Source organism: Cylas formicarius, unplaced genomic scaffold (genome assembly GCF_029955315.1).
Source record: "Cylas formicarius isolate icCylForm1 unplaced genomic scaffold, icCylForm1.1 PGA_scaffold_6__28_contigs__length_40554024, whole genome shotgun sequence".
Classification (NCBI taxonomy): domain Eukaryota; kingdom Metazoa; phylum Arthropoda; class Insecta; order Coleoptera; family Brentidae; genus Cylas; species Cylas formicarius.
This window is the reverse complement of record NW_026844347.1, coordinates 7,623,741-7,650,439: the sequence shown is the minus strand read 5'-3', so window position 1 is coordinate 7,650,439 and position 26,699 is coordinate 7,623,741. Positions and strand designations below refer to the sequence as shown.

The window sequence follows — 26,699 nt, the reverse complement described above, 5'->3', positions numbered from 1 at the left end:
TTTGGCAGTGGATTCCCAACCATCATGGAATTTGACAGTCTGACCTTTTAATACCGACTTATTCGAAGAACCAGCTTTTAAAGTAGGTTTTCTATAAATGTTTTTTGTTATTTTGCTAAACAGATTAAACGCTAACGTTTACTTAAATTTTCTTGATTTGGCTGTATGGTTACTGAATATTCCTACACGTACTCTCTCTGAGATGTTCTTTCAGTATGCCGAACCAGCTTTAGGCACGGTGACAGAAACCCGTTTGAAAAAAATTTTACAACCAACTGGATCAAAGTGCTCTAGTAAATTGGCCAGCTTGGTCGCTCGACTTAAGCCCAATAGAGTATTATCTGTGGGGTCATCTGCCATAGAAGTAGATAGTCCAGAAGAGTTACTACGGCGAATTAATATTGAGAAAAATCAATTTTTTTATGCATCTCAAAATTTTAGATTAAGATCGCGACATCCGTTCAAAATAATCGAAATTCGTTTGAGAACTTAATGTGAATTGTGCATTTTTAGCCATTAAATACGGAAAACCTTGAGCGTATAGGATCGTAAAGAAGGCAAAAAAATGCAGAAGCATCGACCACTTATGTAATTGATTTCTTAGTAACCCTTCCCAAAACCAATCAACTCTTTAATATCTGTATTCTATGTGGACACTACGAGCCGCTTTTTTACAACTCAAGATGTTAAAGACAGCAGCATAATTTTGCCCAATGGTAAACAAGAATAAAAGATTAAAAAGCTTAAAAAATTATCATGGCCCCTTTGGTCATTCTTAGTGGGACCCCGATACATTTTAAATACTTTTAAAGTTTTTAGGTAGAATTGATTTCTAAAGTAATAGTGCCTCATAAATAAAAAGATGCTGTCAAATAGAAACATAGACAATATATTTTGGCAGTAAAAAAAATTCAATTTAGCTGCAGGAATTTGTCACTATAAGTCAATATGATTAGCTAATAAAGCGCTTTATCCAATGGTAACCTGCACGTAATTATTTTCAATTCTAACTGGACAAAATGAAGCGTGACATTGAAAAGGTTATTTTCGAAACACCATTTAGATCGATCGTATTTTACATGTTTTACAATGACGAAGATAACTCGGGCATTGCTTTGCAAAGTTGGTCCAAAGCTTTACCAGGCGCCGTGATGTAAGACGATCGTTATTATTTATCAAATTTTGATGTCCGCTCCACAAATACAACACATCTTCCGCATGAGCCACGCCTTTAGCTAAAAGAAAAGTTTAAACTTGATCAAACTATTTCTAAAATGTTTGACTTTACTTTGTAACACTTTGGGAAATTTGTTTAAGGCAAAAATGCATACTATGTCGTTTTGTTTTGTTGACGATGTACACCGTGGGCCAAATAAAACGATCCAGTATACGATCTAGAAACGCATAGGAGATACAAAAAAAAGAAGTTTCTTACAAAAGTTTCTTGGACTCCATTGAAGATTTAAAATATTATAATTCGGTTGATACAGGGTGTCCCAAATGTGTCCCCCCGACATCAACTTTGTTATTTTAAATGGAAAATTTTGGAATACTTCGTTAAAATACAAGACAATTTCTTAAGCAAGTCGTATTCAAATTTTGCATAGTTTAGGCAGCAATTGAGGTTATGTTTTTTTTTTATATTTTCGTTGCCCCATATCAAAATTGTGTTGTGACGCTACTGGTTCAGGTATTGAACCATAGACTAAGCAGATGATGTGCTACTCAATCACTTGAACAGGGTGTAGCAAATAGGTGGTGCCGTTTTGGCGAATTCAATTAACAAAATCTCAAGATTTTCAAATAGAACACAGAAAATTTTCATTCAGATATCAATTCTAGGACAAAATGTAAGATAAGTTTCTAACTTATCTTATATTTAAATTTTAATTACTTTTTGAGATATTCGAGGTTTAAGATAACACCCACATAAATTCTTGCTCAATTTAAAGCTGCCCACATTAGGTCACTTCTTGGCAAAAATATTATGTATTTTTTAAATAGCAAAGACATGATACTACTTCTTTTAAATATATAATACTCCAGATACACGAATAAAACGTATTGCTAACAATATAGATTGCCATTTTTTACAAAGCTTCTGGATTCCTCCTGCGTCGGTTTTTGCTTAATCGAACTTGTTAATTGAAACAGTTTCGGTCAAGCGGTGAAGAACCCAACAGGATGTTTGGATAAACGATAGCAAATTCGACTAAGCAAAAATCGACGCAGAAGGAATCCAGAAGTTTGGAAAAAGTATTATAGTTGCCCGTGCGGTAAAATCCCGGAAATGTCCGAAGTGGCTCGGATTCATGGAAAACGAAACTGACGTGGTAAAGTGACGCTTCCCGCACGCTAGGTCGGTGAGTAATTAGGTATTTTATAGACGGGAGTAAACAAAACCTATTGGTATTAGTTGTATTTCATAGGCGTAGTATTTTGCCTATGATGGTTGTCAAGGGTCCCGAAAGTGACAGGTTGACAGTTAGTTAGTTGTCTTTAGTGTTTAAAATTAGAATTATAGTTACCTACCGGCAGTTGTGAACGAAGTTCATTCTTGAAATAAATTTCAGTTACTGAAAAACTCAAAGTATAAAATTACTTTCAATAGAGATCAGATAGTTTCCATGGAAAAAACAGAAATTTAGGAATGATTGGGGTGTACAGATCTTAAAAACTGAAATACGCAAAACTATAATTGCAATGTATCTAACTATCTATGTATCTAACTTTTAAGTTGTTGTTGTCCTAAAGTAACAGAGCAAAATAACTATTCATGTTGATAAGGTTATTCTAGTACCTCCAAAAAACATAATGTAAGGGCTTTTCAAAATTTACATACACAAAAATGTTGTTCAAACATGTAGTAAATTGTCGCTAACCATAATGAAGCACACTGTATATTAAAATATACTTACTCCTGACTTGTGTGTTGCTTCTCTTATTTAACCAAGTTTTACCAGAATCCCCTTCGTAGCTAAAAACGTAAAAGTACACCTTCACAAAATTTAGTAGTAAGTCCACCATTTTAATCACTGGTCTTACAAACTGGTCGTCGCTCAGAAACTAAAACAAAAAATCTTACTTACTTTTGTCGAATTTTGTTAGCTTAGTATTCAATCTATTGCCCACTACAACTTGCTGATATACTATAGGCTCGATCGATCGATTTCAAACTTGGTTTCACAACTATTTAGATATTTTTAGATAATAGTAATTGCAAAGCATAATGCTTTCACATTGCTCTTTTGCGTTTACATTAATTTAACATTTAATTTAGAACGAAACCAGACAATTTCAAATTGCAATTTACCAAGCGATTCTGAATGCAATATGTTCCCTTGCAAAATTGCCCTTGACTCTTCAAACAGCATTATTTCTAAGTGAATACTCATCCTGGCTTGTCACATAGAGGTGTAGAAGTCGCCGTGAGACTTGGTGGTACTAGTTTTGCTATTTGGTTAGTTGGGTCGAGCTTTCTCATACCCGTCCAATCATTGCTGCTTGTACCATTGGAAATTGGTGCTTTTAGTTTCACTACTACTACTAAGACCATAAGTCACAAAGTATCTTTGCAATAAACCACTTGTTTGTTGTTTATAAACCAAATAGACAACAATGAAAATAACGTCAAAAGAATATGTAGGCAACATATTTACATAAAACAATGAAGTCTGGACGTTGTAATTGACGAACCGCAGAAGGTCGTTATAACCTGTTTCTATTATCACCTCATATCAGTATCCGTTGCTTCATTGTAATCACAAGATTCTTCACAGTACATCATAGGGTGCGTTTGGAATTTTGTAATCTTACAAATTAACGAAACTTACAAAACAGTAGAAGAAATTGTGGAAAACTGTTATTGAAATAATAATAATAATAATAAAAATAATAATAATAATAAAAGCTTTCTATTTGAGATTTAAGGAAAAAAAAGCAAATAAGGTTCAGTGGACTGGTCTAATAAAAAACTGGTATCTGTTCTTCCACCGAACCCGCAAAATAAAATATGTATATATGCAAATATGCAACAAACACAAACAAATTAAACTCTAACGGTAATTTGTTATAGAGACTTTTAAAGTGACTTTACCTTACTTATAATCTGCATAGAAGAAACATGAAGAAGAAAAAAGATACTGGTGTGTTTTAAAAAGTATGTAAATCATTTTCTTTCTGAGCACTAATATATCAAACATAGATTTTGAATAAAAAAATACAATTGGAATTGAAAATGATTTGTTTCTGAAGAGTGTTTCGTATACGTAATTAAATTATATGGACATTTAAAATTTCCTCGATGAAAACGGATATCTTATTAGATCATATTTTCAAACATGTATCAACAGCAGGCCTGTATTTTGCAATGTTTCAATCTTATTTGCACTTGCAATATTAATATATTGTCAAACTTTTGTCTGCCTGCACTGGAACATCTACCCGAAACGTTGTGTAAACAAAAAATAAAGACAATGGAAATTCTACAATCTCTTAGTATTGCTACTAAATCATTGTCTACCACCTTCCAGCAAACGTTCAGTCCACTTGTTAGAAGCATCGTTCACATACAGAGTGTCCCACTTAAGAACTGTAAAATCTTTATTTATAGATTGATTTTGATTTTTTTTTATTAGATAGATCTCTGAAACATGCTTGCTTCAACTTAAAGTCATGGCCAACTGGGATTATCAGAGAGATGCAGAAGAAAGAAGTACTCTTGGGGGTTTAAAATAAAAATCTTACTTATTAACCAACAATACCAATTTCTATAATGTTTCAATAGAGGGTGTTTGAAATACCGTGTGCGCCCCGCTTAAGGTTGTACATCGTTGTAAAATTTTTGATTACGCTTTGATTTTGATAATTTTTTTTTGGTTGGATAGATCTCTCAAAAACGCACTAAAATCTTATGTTATAACATCAACTGAAGGAATTGATTTTTTAAATTACGAATCTTTTTAAATGAAAGTTTTTTATGTTTACCGGAAAATCTAGTAAAAAAATAAATAAAATTGCGATGTGGCAAACCAGTTAGCGCCTGATGTTTCTACCAGCGATTGAAATCTAAAATATTGAAAAAAATATGAATGGGATGCATGATGGCCAGGAATTTGATTTAATATTTTTTCGAATCAGTGGTTTATACTGAAAATTCGTGAATAAGAAACTTGAATTAGTGTTAAACAAGTATATGGGCAAGTAACAGCTACAATCACGTGCAAAAGCATTTAGACCTAGACTGTTAAGACATTATTGAAGTCGATACAAATGCGCCTTATATCCAACATATTCTAAATGGTGGGAATCTTTGTAACGTATAGAATTTAATTTTCGTTTTCAAGTGTAGGAGTCTTATATTTACCTCGAGATATTCTTGATCAGTGCCACTAATAAAGGAGCCCGAATGAAAATAGTGATGTTTTATTTTATCCGCCACAATCTTCTTACTAGCGCTTGACTTTACGTTCATTGCTGGCCTGACCAAAAGATTCGAACTTAAGTCGAAGAGGACAAATGCGGGTTTGGCAATCCTAATAACTGAAAAGAAAACAACAACACATTTTATTCAAAGTCATCTTTTCCGATTTTATATGAGAAAAGTATAAAAGTCAACCCATACAAAGTTTTTGCAATTTTTGAAACATTTTCCAACCAAAAGTAAAGCCTCTGACCAGAATTTGACCTTCATATAAATTAAATTACTAACTAAAAATTTTCTTATAAAACACCGGGTGTTTTATAAGAAAAAGGTAATTCAAAATGATGCACAGTGGCCAGTTTTTAAATGTCATTTTTTTCATGTACATCTTAAGCACTCGAGACCCCCCCCCCCCAATTGCTATTTACCAGTGGGTTCACAAGTTAGTAAGGAGGAACCTTGAACACTGAAAGCAGAAACATGAGAAGAGCACCTGATAAATGTTAGGAAAAACCAATCAATTAAAGAACGGACTGCAAAACCAACAAGACGAAAAATCAATTATTATCAGTGTTGTCATGGTTGTATGTATACATGATTGCCTTAGGCTTGGTAATCCTAGTTTTATGATACATGAAAGTGTTAAAAGATGTTGTAGAATGAGTGGAATTGGAAAGACTACAATAAACAAACAAAACAAAGGAAGCAGGTCAAATGAAAATATGCGATTGAAAGAAAAATTCACTGTTCCGATTTTAAACAAGTGACATTCGTTGGTGGTTAGTGACGTTTATTTAGCATCATCAGTAGTGGGAATAGACAAATTTTGCTCTGATGTGATGATGTGATGATATTGTATTCGCAATGCCGTCTTCAAACGTAACTGTAAACTTTTTAGCCTTAATTAAAACAAAATTTGAAAACAAATCACACTTTTTCATTTAACCTTTTTCTTCCAGATAAGTTGGCATTATTAACTTTTTTTTTTTTTAATATAAACCTGCATTTTTTGTTTAATATTTTGAAAGAGTTCGTCACTCTACAAGAATACATGCACTACGCAAAGAGTTACTGAACAGTAACGCACTAAAATTGAAAATAAAGCCAAATTTACACAAAAAAATAAGGTGGTTCTGGATTCCTCCTGCGTCGATTGTTGCTGACCTGCTATTTGAGGGGGCGGAGCTAAGAGAGGGGCATGAACATTGTCTCGGAGGATTCCCATATTGGTGACAGGTAAAAACCTGAGTCGCGGTTAAAATTGTTTGGTGGTATAGATATAGATTTCCATAGAACAACATCATTACATTTTACTATTGTATGTAATTATATAATTCGTAGTAAAAAAGATGTTTTCAGATGTGGTAAAATGTGACATGTTAACTATTTATTACAATTAAATCAGAAATTCCCGAGTTGTTAGTAAAGGATGTCTAAATCCATTTCCCTAGCGAGGGGAACCGCATAAAAATTTGTTTGCCAATTTGCACTGAAATTTATTGGAATGCGGTAGCAAGCCGAGAAATGAATTGATCCTAATATTATAGTATCCTAATAGTATATTATGCAACAAATGCGGTAAACGGCATTTAACTCGCCAGTTTATTTGACACGAGCGGAGCGAGTGTTTAATAAACGAGTGAGTTAAAAAGTTTAGCGAACGTGTTGCATACTATACTTTTTCTACGACCGTTAGTTTTTGGGTACATTTTCGCAAAACAACACGAATACATTCACTGACATGACCGTCAGAATTCACAAACGTCAAAATTCAAAGCGTGGGAAATATCTCCGAAAACATCCGATTGCTCCCAAATCCGTGCGGTAAAATCCCGGAAATGTCCGAATTGGCTCGGATTAATGGGAAAGGAAACTGACGTGGTAAAGTGATGCTTCCTGCACGCTAGATCGGTGGGTAATTAATTATTTTACAGACGGGAGTAGAAAAATGATTTTACATAATAGTTACAAAAGTAAAATTTAATTAAAACTCTAATATTTAACAACTAGGTCAAGACATAATTATGCTTTTGTTTCATAGCAGCTTTTTATTTTTGTGTAAATTTGGCTTTATTGTCAATTTTAGTAAATTATTAAGTGCGATAAATGTAATTTCTCTGAATGACGAGCTTTTTAGAAATGATAAGTAAACCTTACATCTCTGTTTTAAAAAAAAATCGAAACATCACAACTAAAACTTTATAATGCAAACTTGTAGGGGAAAAAAGTAGCAACGAGAAAGTGTCATCTGCTTTTTTTTTAATATAAGTTTAAAAGAAATTTTCAGTATTCCACGATATAATAGCATGTCTTTCGGCTACCATTCACGAATTTTATCTTGGAGAAAATGAAAGATTGTCAACTTTGAAAAACTAATAACCTTTTATGGGGAGCATGCAAGCGCAAAAGCAAAAAGTTTCAAGATCACCGATTGAAACTGGTAACATTACTATGTACACCAACTTTTTTGTTACGTTGTAGAGATCACAACGTCATCCCTCGTGAAATGGACCCAATAACGCTCTTCTCTCTCTAAATCAAAATTTTGAAAAACTAACGTCAAAACTAGTGAAACAAACTCTTCTCAACTACCCAAGACTGTGCTAAATGTAGCATCGCAGCAACTTTCTGAGATGGAAAAATCAGTTTTTGCAAAAGGTTGCAACTTTGTCCTTGCCCCAAATTATCCCCAAAGAGGAAATTATTTGAAATTTCGAGTCGATCCCAAACAAATTTCCATCTCAAACAGCTAACCAAATTCTATTTGAAACGGCAAAAATCCTTAAGCAATCTAAACCTCCTAGGTCTAATATTCTAAAGCCTGCACTCATTGCTCTAAAATCTCCAAAATCTAATCCCGACATACTAATTCTAAAAGCAGATAGAGGGACTGCTATAGCAGTCATGAACATAAATGAATAACAGGAAAAAATTAAAGATATTCTTAGAGACGAATTCTATTGTCATCTTAAAAAAGATCATATGTCATATATTGAACGTAATCAGAATCTGTGAAAAATTCTGTCACCCCTCATGACTCTAAAATTCCTCGCCTCTAAGTCCTCTCTAAGTTTCACAAACCAGGATTGTCAACACGAACATATTTTCTAGCAAAATATCTAAGTTCTACATTAAAACCCTTTACAGGGAAAACTAATAATTTCGTACTTTTTCATTCATTTCATTGCACAACTAAAAGCTATTATATTAGATCCACAAAATATTCGACGTAGAATCTCTATGTACTAAAGGCCCTATTCCTGAAATTCTCAACAATATTTCAGATATATTAAAATCCGAGAATCTGGAACCAAACCTTCTCTTCTTAATTAAAAAACGCTCGCCTGGAGCATGTTTTTTTTTTATAACGATCAAATTTTTGAACAAACGTCGGGACAGCTATGGGTTCTCCATTATCACCGGTCATCGCTAATATATCTACGGAAGGCTTTGAGAAAAAAGCAATCGTCACCTGCCATGTATAACCAAAATTATGGAAGCACTACATTGATGATACTTTTGTTAATTTTTTAAGCCATTTAAACTCTACACACCCTAACATTACGTTTTACTATTGAATAAGGAACTAATAATAACCTCCCAATCTTAGATATTCTTTCCAATATACAATCTTACCTAGCAGACCTGTTTACAGAAAACCTACGTACATATCCAGCCCAACATCATTGGTTTCCAATTCTCTTATTTACAAAACGGTAAAACTATCTCTTAATTTTGCTCTTCTCTCTAATAAATTTCTCATTAGATATATTAAGCGCTCCATTATAAAACACACTTCTAACAACTTTCTAAAGAGGAGTCCGAAAGTAATCCCACACTTCCCACTGTTGGCATATCAAAAATTGTTAAGAAATATAACGTCAAAACCAAATGTAAAATTTTTCAACATCTTCGATCCACCAAAGACAAAATTCCGTTTGAGATGCGAAAGAATACATTGGACAGAGCGGACAAAAACTATCAACTACGCTCAAAGAACATGAAGGAGCCGTACGACTAAGAAAAATAAAATCATCAGCAGTTGCAGAACATAATCACTAAACCGGACATCAAATTTTATTCGATAAAACTAAAATGTTTGCATATAATCAAATCTTCTACCAACGAAAAATCCGAAAATCTAGGGAAATCTATAAGCAACTAATCTTAACCACGACTCGGGTCTTTATCTTTCTCCAATTGAGTAATTAGTCTCGCGAGACAAGGTTCATGTCCCTCTTTTAGCGTCAGAAAGTTCAATTCATCAATAATCGACGCAGCAGAAATCCAGAAGATTTGTAAATAGTATTACAGTAGCCTGTGGAAGTACTTTCTTAAAAAAATTGTGAACCTGCAGGACCAGCGAAGATATAAAAGAAATAGTGTTTAGAATAGGAAGGTATAGTAAACTATTGCTTATCGACGAAAAGTTTAGCTATTAGCAGACAATTAAAATTGTAACGTTTGATAAGACCGTAACTTCATTCAACTTACTTGACGAGAAAAACTTGCTTTCTTGTGAGTTGATTCCAACGATCAAGGGAATTTTATTAACATTTCCTTCCCTAAAAGCTTCGAAACTCTTTTTAGTAACCACTGCGTTCGCGTAACTTGGTTCCACTGACGGACTGAAAGTGTTCCCTTGCCGAAGGGAATCTCCGATATACTAAAAAAGATTAAAAATTTAATAACGGTACATTTTTTTTGCGGAGTGACGCTTACCAACAAATTTAATTCTATTATCGCAGAATGCGACTTGGACAAGTCCGCCTGACGCAGGTAAGTCATAAGGGTAGCGCTGTTGTTTGTTGTTATCCCCAGAATTAATCCAAAGTCAAATGCGATCTATTAAAGAGTGAAATATGAAATGTAACGTGCGTCCCATTATAGGCAACATGGTACGGTATTAGGAAAACGGACGGTGCTAGAAATTTGAAAAAAAGAGTAAATCGGCCAAGAAATGGTCACCAGGAGGCGTAGTTGCAATTATAATATTTTAAAGCCCGCTTTCTCCGAAATTGTTTAAATTGTCAAATTTTAATAAACTTAATAGTTGTTAAAAATGACTTTTCCCAGGCTATTAATGCTTTTTAACGACTTAAATTCCAACAAGAGTGTTTCAAGGCACTAGAACGCAGTAGAAGAGAAATAAAAGTCGAAAAAGTTAAAGAATTAGAGGAGATTTTTTTTTAATTCATAGTCGATCTACTGACTACTGGCAGCTTAAGATGCATCTAAGCTTAAAAAGAGAAACAATTGAATGGAGATCGTGTGCAAGTGCTATGCAAATGTGAATGGCTATCGAGTGTGCGTTTCTTTGTGCTGGGCGCAACCAAACCCTAGAAAGCGGGCTACTACCCTAAGGGGACACTCTTAATGCTGTGAAGTCCAATGAGAGAGACGAACCTAGGTAAAGTTATAGCTGAGAAGTTACTATAAATCCTTGTGGTCATAGTGAAGAACAGTCCAATTGCTAACATACTCATTCAATTCATACTCGATATTTTACATTGCCACAAGGCGGTGAAAAAACAAAATCGTTTTGACCTTTGTGTATCATTAGATATATAGTCATATAAGAGCCCAACAACCCAGTGAAAATCTCATCTCGATATCTTTATCTTCGCTTAAAATATGAAAAAAGAAATTAAAACAAAAAAAATATGGATTTTGTGAGGCATTTTCGATGATAGTTTATTATTTAGGCTACTAAATGGTATTTGAAATTGAAATAAAATAATGTTATTTATATTTATTACATTTTTTACATACCTTCGAAGCACACTAAATTACCCCGTAACTGACATTATCGCTACGCTTTGACAGTTCAACTATTTGACAGTTGAAATATATAGTATTACCAATTATTTTTCATTAAAAAATTAGTTTCAACCACTAACTCGGTCAGTAGTTGTGGAATACTAACTAATTTTATTATCTGTTATCCTATTAAAATAGTAAAATAGTGAAAACCATCAGTAAAATATTCCCTCTGACAAAAATAATTTATTTATAATTATTAGGAGGTCTCATTTTTTATTGCAATAATGAGTTTATCGTACTCCACTGCCTAGAAGGAATGGACACGATGGGAATGAAGAAAAATATCGATTATTTCAATATACATTTTACTACTTAAATAATTCAATAATCAATAAAAATGAAAAATTTAGTAATTTTGGTTGGTAAATTGACTAAAACTAAATTTTTATTGAAAAAATAAGTGATGATAATAAATTAGTTCAAAACGGGCAATTAGATTAAAACGTAGTAATGTCAACTACTGGATGTACTCGTCGAATTATGGTAAAGAAGTAATATAGATAACAAAAAGTAACAAAATAAGGAAATTTTATTTCAATTTCAGATAATCAATTACGTTTTATTTGATAACTGCGGGATAATAGGCCATTAATAACAACTCGTAAATACTTCCCAAAATTTAACTTTTATTTAGTTTCAAGTTCTTTTGGTCATATTTTGAGTTAAAACTGTTAGAATGAGATTTTCAGTGGGTTATTGGTAGTGTTGTCAATTACCATTTCTTAATTGACTAGTCAAAAAAATCTTTTAAATAACATCTTGCAATTGTAGAGTGTTATCTATCATTATTTAATAATAATATGTATTTTATAATAAATTAATATGCGTTTGTGATGTCCAATTTACCAATTTACCAATTTACCCTCTTTGAGGAATATCCGAATACAATACTTAGAAATTCGGGGATTCCTGACTTCATTTGGTTCCCAGAACGTAACGCAAGTTATAAATAAATATAAATAAATAAATACAAATTTCATCGTATTTTTAAAATTATTTTGGTCAATTTGATATACAATTAACAGAAAAAAAGTTGACCGGTCAATTCCACAACTTTAGTTATTTGGCTCTTATTTGGCTATCGATATAAAAAAGGCATATTAACAAGTTTTGTTTTCAGATAATTATTTTTTTTACGATTATGTCAGAAAACTCCACCTAGTGGCAGGGTCAGCAACCGCAATCGCGTTACTCATACAATGATTGACAGCCTCTTAGCGACACCTAAAATCTTTTACGCCTTTTTGGAGTACTCGACACTTAGTGTCGAAAATGTTCCTTAAACAAAAAAGTTTTGTTTGATATTAGACAATTTTGCAGAAACTGGAAAATTACTTTCGCTGGCGGTCATTTTAGAAATTCGAAAATGATTTCCAGCATTTTCTTTTGGGCAATTTACTCGATAATTCCTGCGTCCGTCGGTATCTCTAACGCCGCATCTATCTAGATCGGACTACTAATCAACTATTAGCAAAATAGAAAACGAAAATTTACCTTTTTCGGTAGTGTTTGAAGAGCCCACGGGCATAATGGACTACCGCTCTGCATAATCGCCTGCTGAAATAGTCCGCTACTCTTTTCAGATAACAACAAATAACCGATTGAAGCTGCTCCGGCGCTTTCGCCAAAAACTGTAATGCGACTAGGATCACCGCCAAATTTGTTTATGTTGTCCTTCACCCATTTTAACGCGACGAGTTGGTCCTTTAGGCCATAGTTGCCTGGGGATTCCATATCATCGGTGCTCAAAAAACCTAGAGGAGATGCACACAAGGTATCGAAACAGTATACAAGCTCTAACAAATATTTGTTGGAACAAACAATAATAAAATACATAGAATTACTTTTACTTATTAATTGCTTATATAATATTGGAGTATGTGGTAATGTACTAACTATACCTTCGCATAAGTTACTGGTGAAACCATCCTGTATTGTGGTAAGGTAGACTGGCGACCTTTCAGGTGTTGTTTTAGTTAGTTTTGGATTGTTTGATTAGCATTTTGTACCAAAGTGATTCGATTGCTGCTGATTTCATGATAGATTTAGACGTATGGCATGAGGATAATAACTATGGTGAGAAATTAAATGTCTGCATGGGTATAACTTTGTAGCAGTAGGTAAAAACGAAGGTATAAGAATATTGGGCTCCGTTTACGCCACCAATAAAGTGTAAAACATTGCTGTTGAGACAATCGATAATCTCTCACACACACTTCTGCTTTCGTCTCTATAGGTAACGTTGTTTTAGTTAAGTTTAGTCCACGAAAGTTCTAATTTCTTTGAGTTTCCGTCAAGAATGGTTTTTCTTTTAAAATAAAAAATGTATTCCCCAAGGAAGTACTACATATATACCTTATAAAAACTACGGCTGCTCTTTTCTTCCCGATATTCAAATTCTTATCAAATGCCTCACACCTTTGAGAATCAGCTGTTGGATCTTGAGCACTTACCTAATTCTAATTCTAATTCTAATTGGCGTATAATAATTTCTCGCTCTTTTAAGTCAGCAGGTTATACACAGCATTATTTATTAATTTAATTATTATTAATACTCAAATAAAGCGTGACAATTCTGGTTGACAACACATTACTTAACTTTATGTTTCATTTCAAAGCGTCCTTAGCGTTAAGCTGATAAAACTCAAGAATGTTTTTCCAATACTTAGTTATCAACACTTTTTGATTATCAAACAATAACTTAAATAGTAATCAAAATAAAATGTATAAGCCGTATAAAAAAATGTAAATAAAATAATTTCGATAAACTAGGACTTTATTCTCAAAGTACCGTAAAATAGGACTACTTCAACATGTTTTGGGGCTATTTCAATAACGACCGGTTATGCAAGGATTGTTTGACTTTTGACATCAACTGATGATACGTTTCTTTCCTGCAAGCGTATAAAGTTTGCGAACTAAATTGTTGTTAAACATGGCGTGAGCTTTGTGAACAAGCGAGTGCGAGTCATTTAAGAATGGTCAACAACCAGACGGGTCAGGATTAAAATGCTGCTAGAAAACATTGTTAACTAAACAAGCTACTTCCAGTTTTTCGACGACATTAAATCTCGCCTTTTTAATGCTTCAGCAGAAAATGTTTATAGCGGATATTATCGACAATCCAGAATGAAAGAAGTGTTAGCGGCACGAAGAAAAAGATGAGTCGGGAGAATTAAACTACTCAAGAACTTTAATTAGTTTGATGATCTTTGGCAGGGCAGAACCACTCTTGCTCCTGATAGTAGTATGCATATCGAAATGTTTAAATGCAGACTGGATGACAAGAGGACCACCCGGTACCATTTATGGCCACAGTCTAAGTGGGAGAAAATGTTTCTTCGTAATTTCCTCCCACTGTTATCCAAGATGCAAGAGAAAGCAACACCTACATAATATCCATTCAACTCAACCAATGCAACCTTTAGATGTATCATTCTTTGGAGCAATCAAAAGCAAATGGAGATCGGTTTTAGGTGCGCAAAGAAAAGATTCTCACAAGAAAGGTTCCAAAGTGCAAAAACTGTCTAACGAAGTGTTAGTCAATGCTGCAGCAAATTCACAGTCAGGCTTATAATATTATATAACCCGGAAAACTAATCCGGTTTTGTTTAAGCTTCCAAAGTCCCAAAACAAGGTGGGTCATGTCCATCAAAAGGGACTTCTAGATTTTCTCAAAAATTGAAGAGGATTCTTCAGCAATGGGCACTTACACAGTGGCAAGAAACTGGCGAAATGTCCTGGGCAGCTAATGCCAGGGCCTTGTAAAGAAGACAATGACAACAGATGCTCCTTGTGCGAATGTGACTAAAATGCATACCGAGTTTCAGACCGGTTACGCTGTCACGTGATTGATGTGGGTTTTTGGCATCTGTGACACGAGATGCAAGAATTCTAGATATTTCTACCTGTCTGTGAATTTGAAAACTAAAATTCGTTTCTTTTTGTTTCTTTTTTGTTTAAGTTGATATTATTATTTGTCGAAAACAGATTATTTATATTATGTTATTTATTCCTTTATCTCTCTGGTTTAGAAATGTTGTTAAGATATTGTTTTGTTGGCAGAATAAAGTATTTATTTTATTTAGTAGCTTTGTAAGTTTTTATAAACCTTGTTTTCTATCAAAAATTTAAAAAAATTAAATATCGGTAGCGAAATAACCCTAAAGTTCACAAATTGGACACCACATTCACTAAACTGGCACGGTATGGGGGAATTTAGACACAAAATTATTACAACAAAATTAAAAAATCCTAATCAATATCCAAGGATTTATTTGACAAGAATGAAAATGAAAATGAAATGAAAATTGGGCCTGCGAAAAAATTATATCGCCTTTTATGCTTTTACGCTTTTACTGCTTGTTTCAGCATATAGTTGTTAGGGGTCAGAAACCAAAATATATGTCCATGTAAATAGATTTTTTAGCAATCGGATAAGCACGTTAGATCTTGCTCGGACATCTACCGCGACGGCTGTTCTAATTTTTTATTTTTGTTTTGATATTTGTAGATTATTGTTAGCTTTACGCTTGAACTATAATGGAACCTTATTGAGGAAGTTATAAAAAATGTATCGTTCCTGGTTGTACAACAAGAAACAGATATTTCCAATAAACAACGTTACAATGATTCTGTGTTCAATAAATGAGTGCAAATTTCAAAATTATACTAACCAAAAATGCCCAGCCTGTAGTTAAATGTCACGACGATCACATCGCCATTTAAAATATATTCAGGTCCGTACGTGTTTGAGTTTCCTTCCCGAAAAGCTCCTCCGTAAATCCATACCATTACCGGTAGAAGTTTGTTTATTTTGTGGGGATTCTAAAATTACCGCTCTTAAATATACCGTGCTCCATAGAAATTGCAACACCCAGTATGCGCTCAGCTATACTTATAATGTTAAAAAGAATCAGTTTTCAATATTTTTATTACAAAAAAAAAAACATAGCTGTTTCATTGACAGCAATTTCTTAGAAGCTTTCCTGTTATACATAGTTGGGACAAGAAGAAGTCAATGATTTAACTGGAATACTATAACAGTGAAAACAATTCAACTTCGGTTTGTATTGCCATAAAACAATAACGACAATAGATGTCTTGCTTGAATAAGGACTGAGGAAGAATTTCTGTAAGGTTTCCTACTAGCATTCGTAGTAACGCGATTGAGACTAAGAGTTCACTTCTAGTTCTGAGTCGCAGAGAATCTTACCATTAGAAACCTCTACTGTCTCAGTCTCTGTAAAGCCTCCTAATACAAAGAGAACCTACTCCTGAACCCAGCCATATCCTTGCTCTCAATACCCACAGGAGCGGATACCCAAACAACATCGATAGAATTTCCGACAGGCTTGTCAATAGTTTTAGGCAGTCAAGTAGCAAGTAATTTTAGTCGGTCGCATACATACTATAATTATACAAGCCCACCAATTTTTAATAGCGCTCTAAGATCCTAAGAGATTGATAGAGTAGACAATATTTCGTGTTTATTTGCAAAATAAATTTTAGACGAAACGATTCTGAATGAATTATACCTTATAGAAAATTCAAACAATTCTAGTAATGTCCTTGTTAAATTATGATGTAGAAGTCTGGTTACAACAGTTGTTTAAAAAAATACAAATATCTCAAGCTTATGTATTAAGAATGATATTTAAATTAAAAATTCGTAATAGTGTACCTACAAATTTAACTAATTTAAAAGTTCATACAATTCTGGTAAAGCCCTTGTTAAATTATGATGTAAGAGTTTGGGATCTGCTTACAACAGTTGTTTAAAGAAATTACAATTATATTTAAATTACAAATTTGTAATAGTGTCCCTACAAATTGAACTAATTTAAAAGTTCATACAATCTGGTAAAGCCCTTGTTAAATTATGATGCAAGAGTTTGGGATCTGCTTACAACAGTTGTTTAAAAAAGTTACAAATATGTCAAAGTTATATATTATGAATGACATTTAAATTAAAAATTCGTAATAGTGTACCTACAAATTTTACTAATTTAAAAGTTCATACAATTCTGGTAAAGTCCTTGCTAAATTGTGATGTATGAGTTTGGGATCTGCTTACACCAGATGTTTAAAAAAATTACAAATATTTCAAACTTATATATCAACAATGATAATTAAATTAATTACTCGAATTTATTCAAATTTAAATAATTTAAATTAAATTAAATTTAAAAATTAAAAAAAAAATAAATTTAAATAATTTAACTTATGAAAAGGTCAGTATATGCATGAGGCTGTAAACAGAAAAAATGAGTCAGATTTATTCAACTTGAAGAAACGATATGTGTTTATGATAAAAATAATTAAACTATTAGTCAAAACAAAATTTTCATATAGTGAAATTTTTAATTTTCATTTTTTAACTTTAAACGTAAATCAAAAAACCTCCTAATTTTTCATTATAAAATGTTGAGCTCTGATTTATGTTTTGTGCTTCCTTTTAATGTTTAATAAGTTACGGAATTCAACTTAATTATGAATTGATATTACTGTAATTGTGTTTTTTGTAAGTATTCTTTCTTTTTCTATTTTGTGATGTATATTTATTTGTATTAAATACAAATTATATACATATAATTTTTTGTATCATTAATTTCCTTTATTAATTTACGCTTATTGCAATTCCCTGGGAAATGATCATAACATAGAGAATATTCTGACAAAATATTTATAGATTTTGGGACGCAACGCAAGCTTGACTTAGGTGTTAAAAAGTATCGCCATTTTATCTATTCTGACAATAAATATTTCATTTGGTTTATAGAGTGTTGGGAAGAGCTCAATCCAAATATTGTAACGAATTTAATAAACTCAGTTCCAGAGAGATTGTAATACATTAAAATCTCTTATTACATCATATATGTTTCTGTTTTTTATTTTATTTAATTATTAGACTCATACCCATTATTAATGAATCAAAGGCTACAACGTTAACATAATGTGATAAGATTATCCTGGGAAATTTATTATTAATTTTACTGCGTATTACAATTTCTATGTCACGCATTGTATTATAATTGGGTGAATTAATATGCTCGTCTTTCGAGGCCACCTACTCACCGTCGGAGTGAAGACGTTTAAGTAAAGGCAATCTTCACTTCCGACTACTTCGTAACTGAGCCGATCCTTGTGGATGAGTTCCACACATCCATTCGTAAATTTGGTTGCGTCCAAAACTCCGTTCCATCTTTTATGAGGTACGGGATCCTGTGTCAAACAGAATTTAAATACAATACGACAACTAGGCAAATTATTATTACAATTATTAAAGTATTTGAAGACCAAAGCTCATTTAATCCGTGTATCTCGCGTCGAATGCGACTATGGTATTAACGGATATAATTATTATAATATAATAAATTATTATAATTAATTATTGAATTGATGGGGGGAGAGTAGTAATGGGTATTCCTTTCTTTGTCGCGCAAGTTACAGTTACTGTTACTGAAAATTATTAATTTATTACTAATTTAGTAGTTATACTATATTTCAAAAGTAACAGATGAAAAGCAGTTTAATTGATTATTTTTACTTATAACAAGCAATTTCTTTAAACAATCTTATCTGTCGTTAATAAGAAATTTTCCATAATATTTTTAATTTTTCAGAGAAACTTCAAAATCATCTTGTTGGCCTCTTCAGATCTCAAGTTCAAAAAAATCCAACATGATCATCAACCAGAAGATGTGTAAGTAGGATTATCTTTTTGTTCTAGATAGGCGGCTGACCCGAACCAAACTCAATAAAACTCTGCATAACTATTTCTTTTATTATTTCTAGAACTGTTTATGTAACCTAAATTAAACTGAGGTGGCTTTTACTTGATGAAAATCCATTTATCAAAATAAATAAGAACTAAAAGCTCAGATTTTCACGAAATTATATATTATGACATGACAATTGATAAAGACACGGTGTTGTCAAAACAATTGTCATGTCATAATATGTAATTTCGTGAAAATCTGAGCTTTTAGTTCTTATTTCTTTTTTAACCTAAATTAAATTCAGACCACAAATTTTTACTTACTGCAAACAAAATTTTCAATGTAGAATTTTGCCTAAAAATAACACTATTCCTTAAAGTAAAAAAAAAATGGTTTTGAGCTATTTCGGATATAATAAAAGTAATATTATTTTCAATTAATTGTATGATAAAACAGTACATTTAATTCAACTTATGATTTTTGTGGTGTGGATCGGAAGAGAAATACTATTTCCTCATTATGATATTCATCATTGTTCATGCACAAAACAACGTAATCACAGAAGTTGTTCTTCATCTGAGTAGTATAACATGTTTCGGAATTTAAAAAAATCTTTATATAGCGCTTTTGTAAAAATATCTTATTTTCTATTTATTTTTGTGCTTATTCTATGTATGTTTCTGTTACCGTAATTATTGGTTCCTATTTTTGGTTGGTCGCGTTTTTTTTATTGTAATCGAGCTTTAATTCTATTTTTGACGATTTAATATCCTCCTCTATAATCATTTTTTGTAATTCAACTCTTTTGGTTGTTACTAATACAATGTCATCTGCGTATCGCAGATGGTTCAGATATTGTCCGTTTATAAAGACACCCAAATTATTGTAAAGTGTCTCCCTCTCTACCTCCCCATGTCATACCTTTTGTAGTAAAACTTGATTCATAGATAAAAAGAACATATTGTAAAAAATTAGAGTTCTGATTCATTCTTGCTTGTAATAATTCCCACAATCACTTCCCAAAAAAAAAAGATTGTTTACAGCAGTGAATGCAGGATGAAGAGAATAGACTGTTTATTAGGGAATGATCTCAGTATCCGTAAAAAATATAAAAAAAACTTATTGACCAAAGTTGTTTAGATTCATTCATACATACTTATTAAATTGTATTGCTGTCCCTATATTCGGGGTGTTTGAATTTCATTTTTCAATCAATCGAGCTCTAAAGAAATGGAAGTACTATTTATTGTTGTTTGAACGCTTTTTATAAATCTCGTAAATCATGCCTGATAATTACATCATTAATAACAATTTTTTTCTTAAAATGGAACAAGGAACATTCTTTTAATCGAATAATGGAACCATTTAAAAAATGTTAATACTCTTAATTAAATATTAATATATATATATATATATATATATATATATATATATATATATATATATATATATATATATATATATATATATATATATATATATATATATATATATATATATATATATATATATATATATATATATATATATATATATATATATATATATATATATATATATATATATATATATATATATATATATATATATATATATATATATATATATTACAAAATAACATTTTTTTATAAAAAATAAATTCTCTTTTTCCAATGTTGGAAACTTGTATTTTGTTTAATTTAATATTTGTATTTTCTCCGATATTTAATTTTTTTTTAAATACTTCATTAACTTGACGTCATTTAATTAAGTTAGGTAGCATAAAATTGTTTAACATTGGTTTCCAACCCACAGCAACTCAAAGTAGTAATGTTCTTGTAGTGCTCGATTTTCTTTCTAGAAATAATTTAAAAATTATTTACCATACAGGATATTGAATTTAAAATAAAAAAGTTCTAACTTGTCCACGAAAATATCAACATCCTGTATCTACCATAATATTTAAAAAGTATAAATGAATGTAAACAACTTGTGTCTTTCAGTTTTTTTTATATTAATAAGATATTATTTTCTAATAAACAGGCCATCCTGAACACCAAGAACGCTTGCGTTAATTGCCATTGCCACATTTCTTACACTAAGAATCTTCTTTTCGATGTTTTATTAGTATTAGTGTACATCAATGTTGAAATATTTAATAGGACTATTACGTCTAGAACAAAACAAAATTGTCAACAATGTGTCAAACTAATCTCGCCAACAAAATCTGCACCCAATCTGCAGTCTACTCCAGCTTAATTCAATTAAGTCAATTTTTCTTTATTTTAAAGAACAAGACTTTTTCAGTTTGGGAACAAAAAACGTGACACCCTTTAACTACGCTCTTGTACATTATATTAAGATCTTAAGCAGTTTCATAAATATTAAGAAAATTCAATTTGTCTGGAGCGCCTTTTACAGAGCCGTATTTTCATAACTATGTTTTTTTTGACTCATATTTAATAACCAAACCAATATTTTTTTATAATATTCTATTTACCCTAGCGATAAGAGAATCGTTTCTTAAACTCACCCTAAATCTGAGTTCTGCCAGGGGAGGACTTGCGAAAGGGATCCCTCTGAAACTAGTATACCTGAGAGCAGAATCATTCTGTAGGGTGCCTTGGACTGTCCCGATATCAAGCTTCACTTGTAGTGAAGCGTTCTTCAAAAGATGTTGTTAATAAAACTCATATTTTTTACAGGTTCTCTAGTTTTGTTATACCCTGTACATCCTAAATAAGTTTTGATCTACTGGAATTCTCGCCTTTATAATTTTTCATGATGAATTTCAGGTACCAGATGGACAGGACAATTCCCTCAAGTCACTATACTATAGATCGTAATGTTGGGACTGATTAATGATTATTTATTAACAAATTAGACTTCGAGCGTATTTTTATTTTCAATGTCGTTTCTCGTGCACACGGAACACACTATGTTAATTTGTCCTTCTTGCGAACGCAATTTTCAGTTTGGTATTCTCCTCGAACTGTTCGAAAATACAGGTACCATTGTTATTGATTATTAAAAAAAAAGATTGATGGTGCCTAATTAAATTTGAGAAGAAAGAAACCAATACCTATATGTTTTTTATCGACATTGACATACATTGCATTATTTATAAGTAATTAGCACCAATATAAAGTGTTCCAGCTTTTTGTTATGAATTTTAACGTCCACTTTGAAGTGATGTAGAGTAATAAAACCTTATTAGGTATGCAAAGGAACTGCATGCAATGCAACGCATATTCAAGCGACTTTTATTGTTTAGCATTAATTAATTTTTGCCCACTGTTGGAATTTTTTTAACAAAATAAAAATTATGCATTATGTACCGGGTGGTCAATTAAGAAGGCCACTCGGATATATCTCGAAAATTAATTTTCATGAATACTGAAAAAATATAACTAAAGCAGGTATTAAAAAATGCTGATTATTTTTAAATTTCTAGAGTGGCCGCCACATAGTGGTAAAGCTAACATAAATTGGATTGTTTATAGTTAAATATTTATTTAACTGTGCTCTCTCCTAAGAGAAAGTGGTGTTCGAGCATTTTCGGAAATAAATAAGTTAAATAAAGTTAATAACTTCAGAATAACTAAACGCAATCTGTCAAACTTCAAGCTGAGGAAAATGGCTCTTCTTGGGCTATTAGTGCCGACGCAACATCACTACAAATGAATATGTTCCTCTCAGTAAATTGAAAGCACTTTCATTGCAACAAAAGATTGTCAAATGAGGGTTTAACAAACCAGTGGAAACCGCATTTCGATATATTTTTCCTAACCTATAACACCGAAGAAACAAACTCGTATTGCATCACATCTTAGGGATATTTTCAGCAGGTGAAGTTTTCTGACACAATCGCAACAAAATAATATTCTGAAAAAAGAATAAATACAACGATATGAATTTATATATCTTTAGATATTCAAATAAGAGCTCAACAACACAGTGAAAACTGCGTCTCAATATCATTATTCCGAATAAAAATATGGATATAATACTTAACGCAAAAAAATACCTCCAAAGGGCAGAAGAACTAACCCCGTAGTTCAACATTTTGGCATGCTTGGTCGTTTTCAAATATTTCGTATTATCACTTATTCTTTCAATTTTATTATTTGTTTAATAATTTAAGTAATAAAATGTGTATTAAAAAAAATCAGGATGTTTCTTCGTGTCTAATGAGTGGATTTCTTCTAGACACTGGATTATGATCATTTTATAGGAGGCAATTTAAATGCAATAAATGGTAGGCAATCAAGACACGTTGGCAAGAATTCAATATCGGCATGAAAGTCACGTTGGCAAGCATTCAATATCGGCATGAAAGATGCGTAGGTTTTGATTAGGTAGAAACAGAATTTAATTTTCCTAACAATCTTGATATATATAAATAAATTATTTCTGTTAAAAAATATTTTAATCAATATTTATATTAAATAAGTCAATAGTTAATAAAACTATTTAGCCTCCAACAATTGGTGGTCGAGTAATTAAATCAAAATAAGCGGCTAAGGGTCATTTGGAACGATTTGGAAAAGAATATTAACCATAAATAATAACATTTTATGTTCATTTTAAATATCGTTTCGCATTTTAACTATGAAATGAATTATTTCTTCCAAACAAAATATGCTAATAGATTTTTAAATGGTTTTCCTCAATTTACTACTTTAATACGTAAATAGTTAATAAAAATGGTTAGTCTCATTTGACTACATAATAACCCGTTTCTAACACTCCCAATTTATTAAAATGCGTTAAGTGATTTTCGAGCTATCAAAATTTATTTAAGAGAATGTTCGAACACCCTCCACTACTATCCTTGCAGAGATAGAGCAAACAGCATTAAAGAATTTGAGTTCACCAAATAATAATAATAAGTTTTCTCGGTTGCATTGTAAATCTGCATTATAATTCTTCCTATTGGTAATAAATTTTTCATTGTTTGATTGTCATGTTTTTCTGTCAAGCTAGACAGGAGCCTAACGAACCTTTCATGCACTCCTTGGAAGAATTTTTGATTCACCCGGTATCATTTAAACATCCTGCCGCACTATCACAAAAAAATCAATATTTTGGGAACACCCAGTATAATAGCGTAAAATCTAGCCAATCGCTTTCTAGCCCAAATATCGCGCACCCGTATGAGAGGCGAAAACGGGATGGAATTGTAGCTTTCGATGCGGCCTAAAAAGACGTTAAAATCAAACTGAAGCCTTTCCCACGATTTATTCCGAAAAATTGAATTTCATAACTGAGATATCCTGTATATTTTTCAATAATCTATATATCTAGGTTATTTCCCTGAATTTCGAGAATCAGGATTTTTTTCGATCGGATTCGCGTTAACTATATAAAATAAATAATATTAGAATTTTTTGTAGAAAACGGGTTTTAAAATTAAAGATAACGAGCCCCCCTGGATATTCAGAAACTCAAAAATAATTTCCAGCATTTTCTCTTAGCCCTCCGTTTCCCTAATACGCTCTAAGACCTATTCTGAAAATTCTAACATGTTATCATGTTACTTTAAACTTACCAATTTGTCATTTGGAATGATATTCCAGCTACCAGCTCTGCCAATAAACAGTACTGCCAAATGAACGAACCGGAACTTATTTGCAAGCATCTCTGCGAGACTAATTACTCGCCTAGAAGTGATAAGAAACGAAGAGTTTTGCGTATATGGCGACGTTTTTATTGAAATCATTTCCGCAAACGGGTTCCAAAATGGCGAATACTCAAATCGACTTTGACGATGACCCCGGATTGAAGCGTCGAGGTCTTATTTTACTGCGTGTCGGTCGTACATGCTGCTTAATTTAGTTGATAGGCGGATAGCAATGACCGTTAGGATGATGACAGTTTCATGTAGTAATTTTACAGAATTTGCTATATTCATTAAGGATGTTATTGCTTTGGTATTAGTATAATAATAAGGATTCATTTGCATAAACAAATATAGAACACACCAGGCGTCTAAAAAGTATGGAAACGGTGAACTACCTCAAGACTTACACAAATCATCAAAAAGCAAAAAAATTACGTATAAAAATCGTACCGGATAACATTGTTCCAATACATTTTTTTTTAATGTACTGGATTACTGTAGCTTCCATTGTTTATTAGAATTACAAAATGATGACGTCTATGCTTAATTCTATATATTACAGTGAGAAAAAGAAAAAAAAAGTTAAAACCAAGTCTTACCAACGAGAGTGTTTCCAGTGTTGTGGAAAAATACAGCAATAACATCAATTTTTAAAAAGGGCAAAAAGAATTTAGCCGAGAATTATAGGCTCATAAGCAAACTAAATAATTTTAAGATTGGAATTTAATACAATATTTAAGTTTTCTTCGTGATTCTTTGGGTGGTTTGTCTCAGGGGGATGGGATCTATACCGAAGTTTTTGAAACTATGTCCGGGGTATATCATTTAGAGTCCTTATTTCTTGCAATTTTTATAACAATAATATAAAGAGCCGTATACGATTTTGAATGCTAACATTTTGTATAGCGGACAACTTTGATATCTTAAGTGGAAACCACCATTTCAAATACAAATTCGGATTTCAAGCAGCATTCGCGATTAATGCTTGCTTGAAGGTGCTCATGACAATGGATCAGTAGTAGGAAATTTGTACATGGAACTTACGCTATAGATGCGGCAATTGTTAAATCTAGGCTTCGATATGTTAACGATACCTTCATCATCTGGAATGGAACCGATAGATAGCTTGATTCGTTTCTCAATCATTCTAATTCTCTGTGATCGTCCATTAAATTCACCGTTGACAAAAAGAAGAATAGCTGCCGATCTGTTCTAGATGTAAGTAGAAATAATGGATCTATCAGCATCTCAGTTTATAGATAATTTACACATACGGAGAGTATTTAAATTGCTAGTCTAACTCGCAGCATTATTAAAAAGGATTGCAAAAATGTATTGAAAAACACTATCAATTTGTAAACAGAAACCAACAGCGGAACCCCTGTCTTGACGATTCCATACGAGGAGGAAATCTTAGAAAAGATCAGTCGAATAGAAAAACAATACGATGTTATTATTAATATTACTTACAAGAACAAAGCGAAGAATAGTGACTGAAGAGAAACAAAAAGACCTTTAAACGTTAGAATTGAAGAACATAGGAAACCTTCAAAGAGAGTGGAAAAGGTCAGGAATCGCAGAACATGTATGGACCAATCAACAGAGCTTAAAATGGTCCGAAACTCGGGTTGTCCATAGGGAACCGCATTGGAAAAAGCACAAGTTTTAGCAAACTGTATTCGCTAAAAGCAATGGAAACATTTATAACAATACAAGGGTATGGCAACCCTTAATAAAGCCAATGTTCGCGTCCTAGCTGAATAACACCTCATGCTTAACTACACCCGACTCCATCACGGTTGAACGCTCCAGCTTAGTATATAAGCCTCGAAACCTTAGAAATAAAATAAGTCTGCACTTGATAATGGGTAGTGATACAACATTGCCCAAAACGCTGTGTAAATACAATGAAAGTTCGCCAATCTCTAAAAAATTTCTATTCATGGTAGATGGCGCTGTAATCGCAAACAGGATTCATAGTATTTGTCAGGTCAATATAATGATCCGTCTTTAGTGTAATCACAGCTTGGTTTTAACTTTTTTTTTTTCTTCTCCTCACTGTAATATATAGAATTAAGCATAGACGTCATCATTTTGTAATTCTCTACTGCTTCCATACTTTCTAGACACC

The 26,699-nt window shown here is 32.2% G+C and overlaps 1 protein-coding gene across 3 annotated transcripts; it reads right to left on the bottom strand.

Moving 5' to 3' along the window:
- Positions 1 to 938: 938 nt before the first annotated feature.
- Positions 939 to 24,725, bottom strand: LOC132703017 (juvenile hormone esterase-like). 3 transcript variants are annotated; one of them, XM_060672020.1, is made up of 10 exons: positions 24,497 to 24,725; positions 21,479 to 21,610; positions 18,323 to 18,469; positions 15,922 to 16,072; positions 12,740 to 12,999; positions 10,145 to 10,267; positions 9,917 to 10,088; positions 5,366 to 5,541; positions 2,919 to 3,066; positions 939 to 1,235 (listed from the first exon to the last, which is right to left on the bottom strand). In XM_060672020.1, the coding sequence occupies exons 1-10, from the start codon at positions 24,665 to 24,667 to the stop codon at positions 1,060 to 1,062; spliced, it is 1,656 nt and encodes a 551-aa protein (XP_060528003.1). In that variant the 5' UTR covers positions 24,668 to 24,725; the 3' UTR covers positions 939 to 1,059. The 3 variants fall into 3 exon arrangements, with proteins under 3 accessions (XP_060528003.1, XP_060528005.1, XP_060528004.1); XM_060672022.1 differs by lacking the exon at positions 24,497 to 24,725 and adding an exon at positions 21,671 to 22,211; XM_060672021.1 differs by lacking the exon at positions 21,479 to 21,610.
- Positions 24,726 to 26,699: the final 1,974 nt, after the last annotated feature.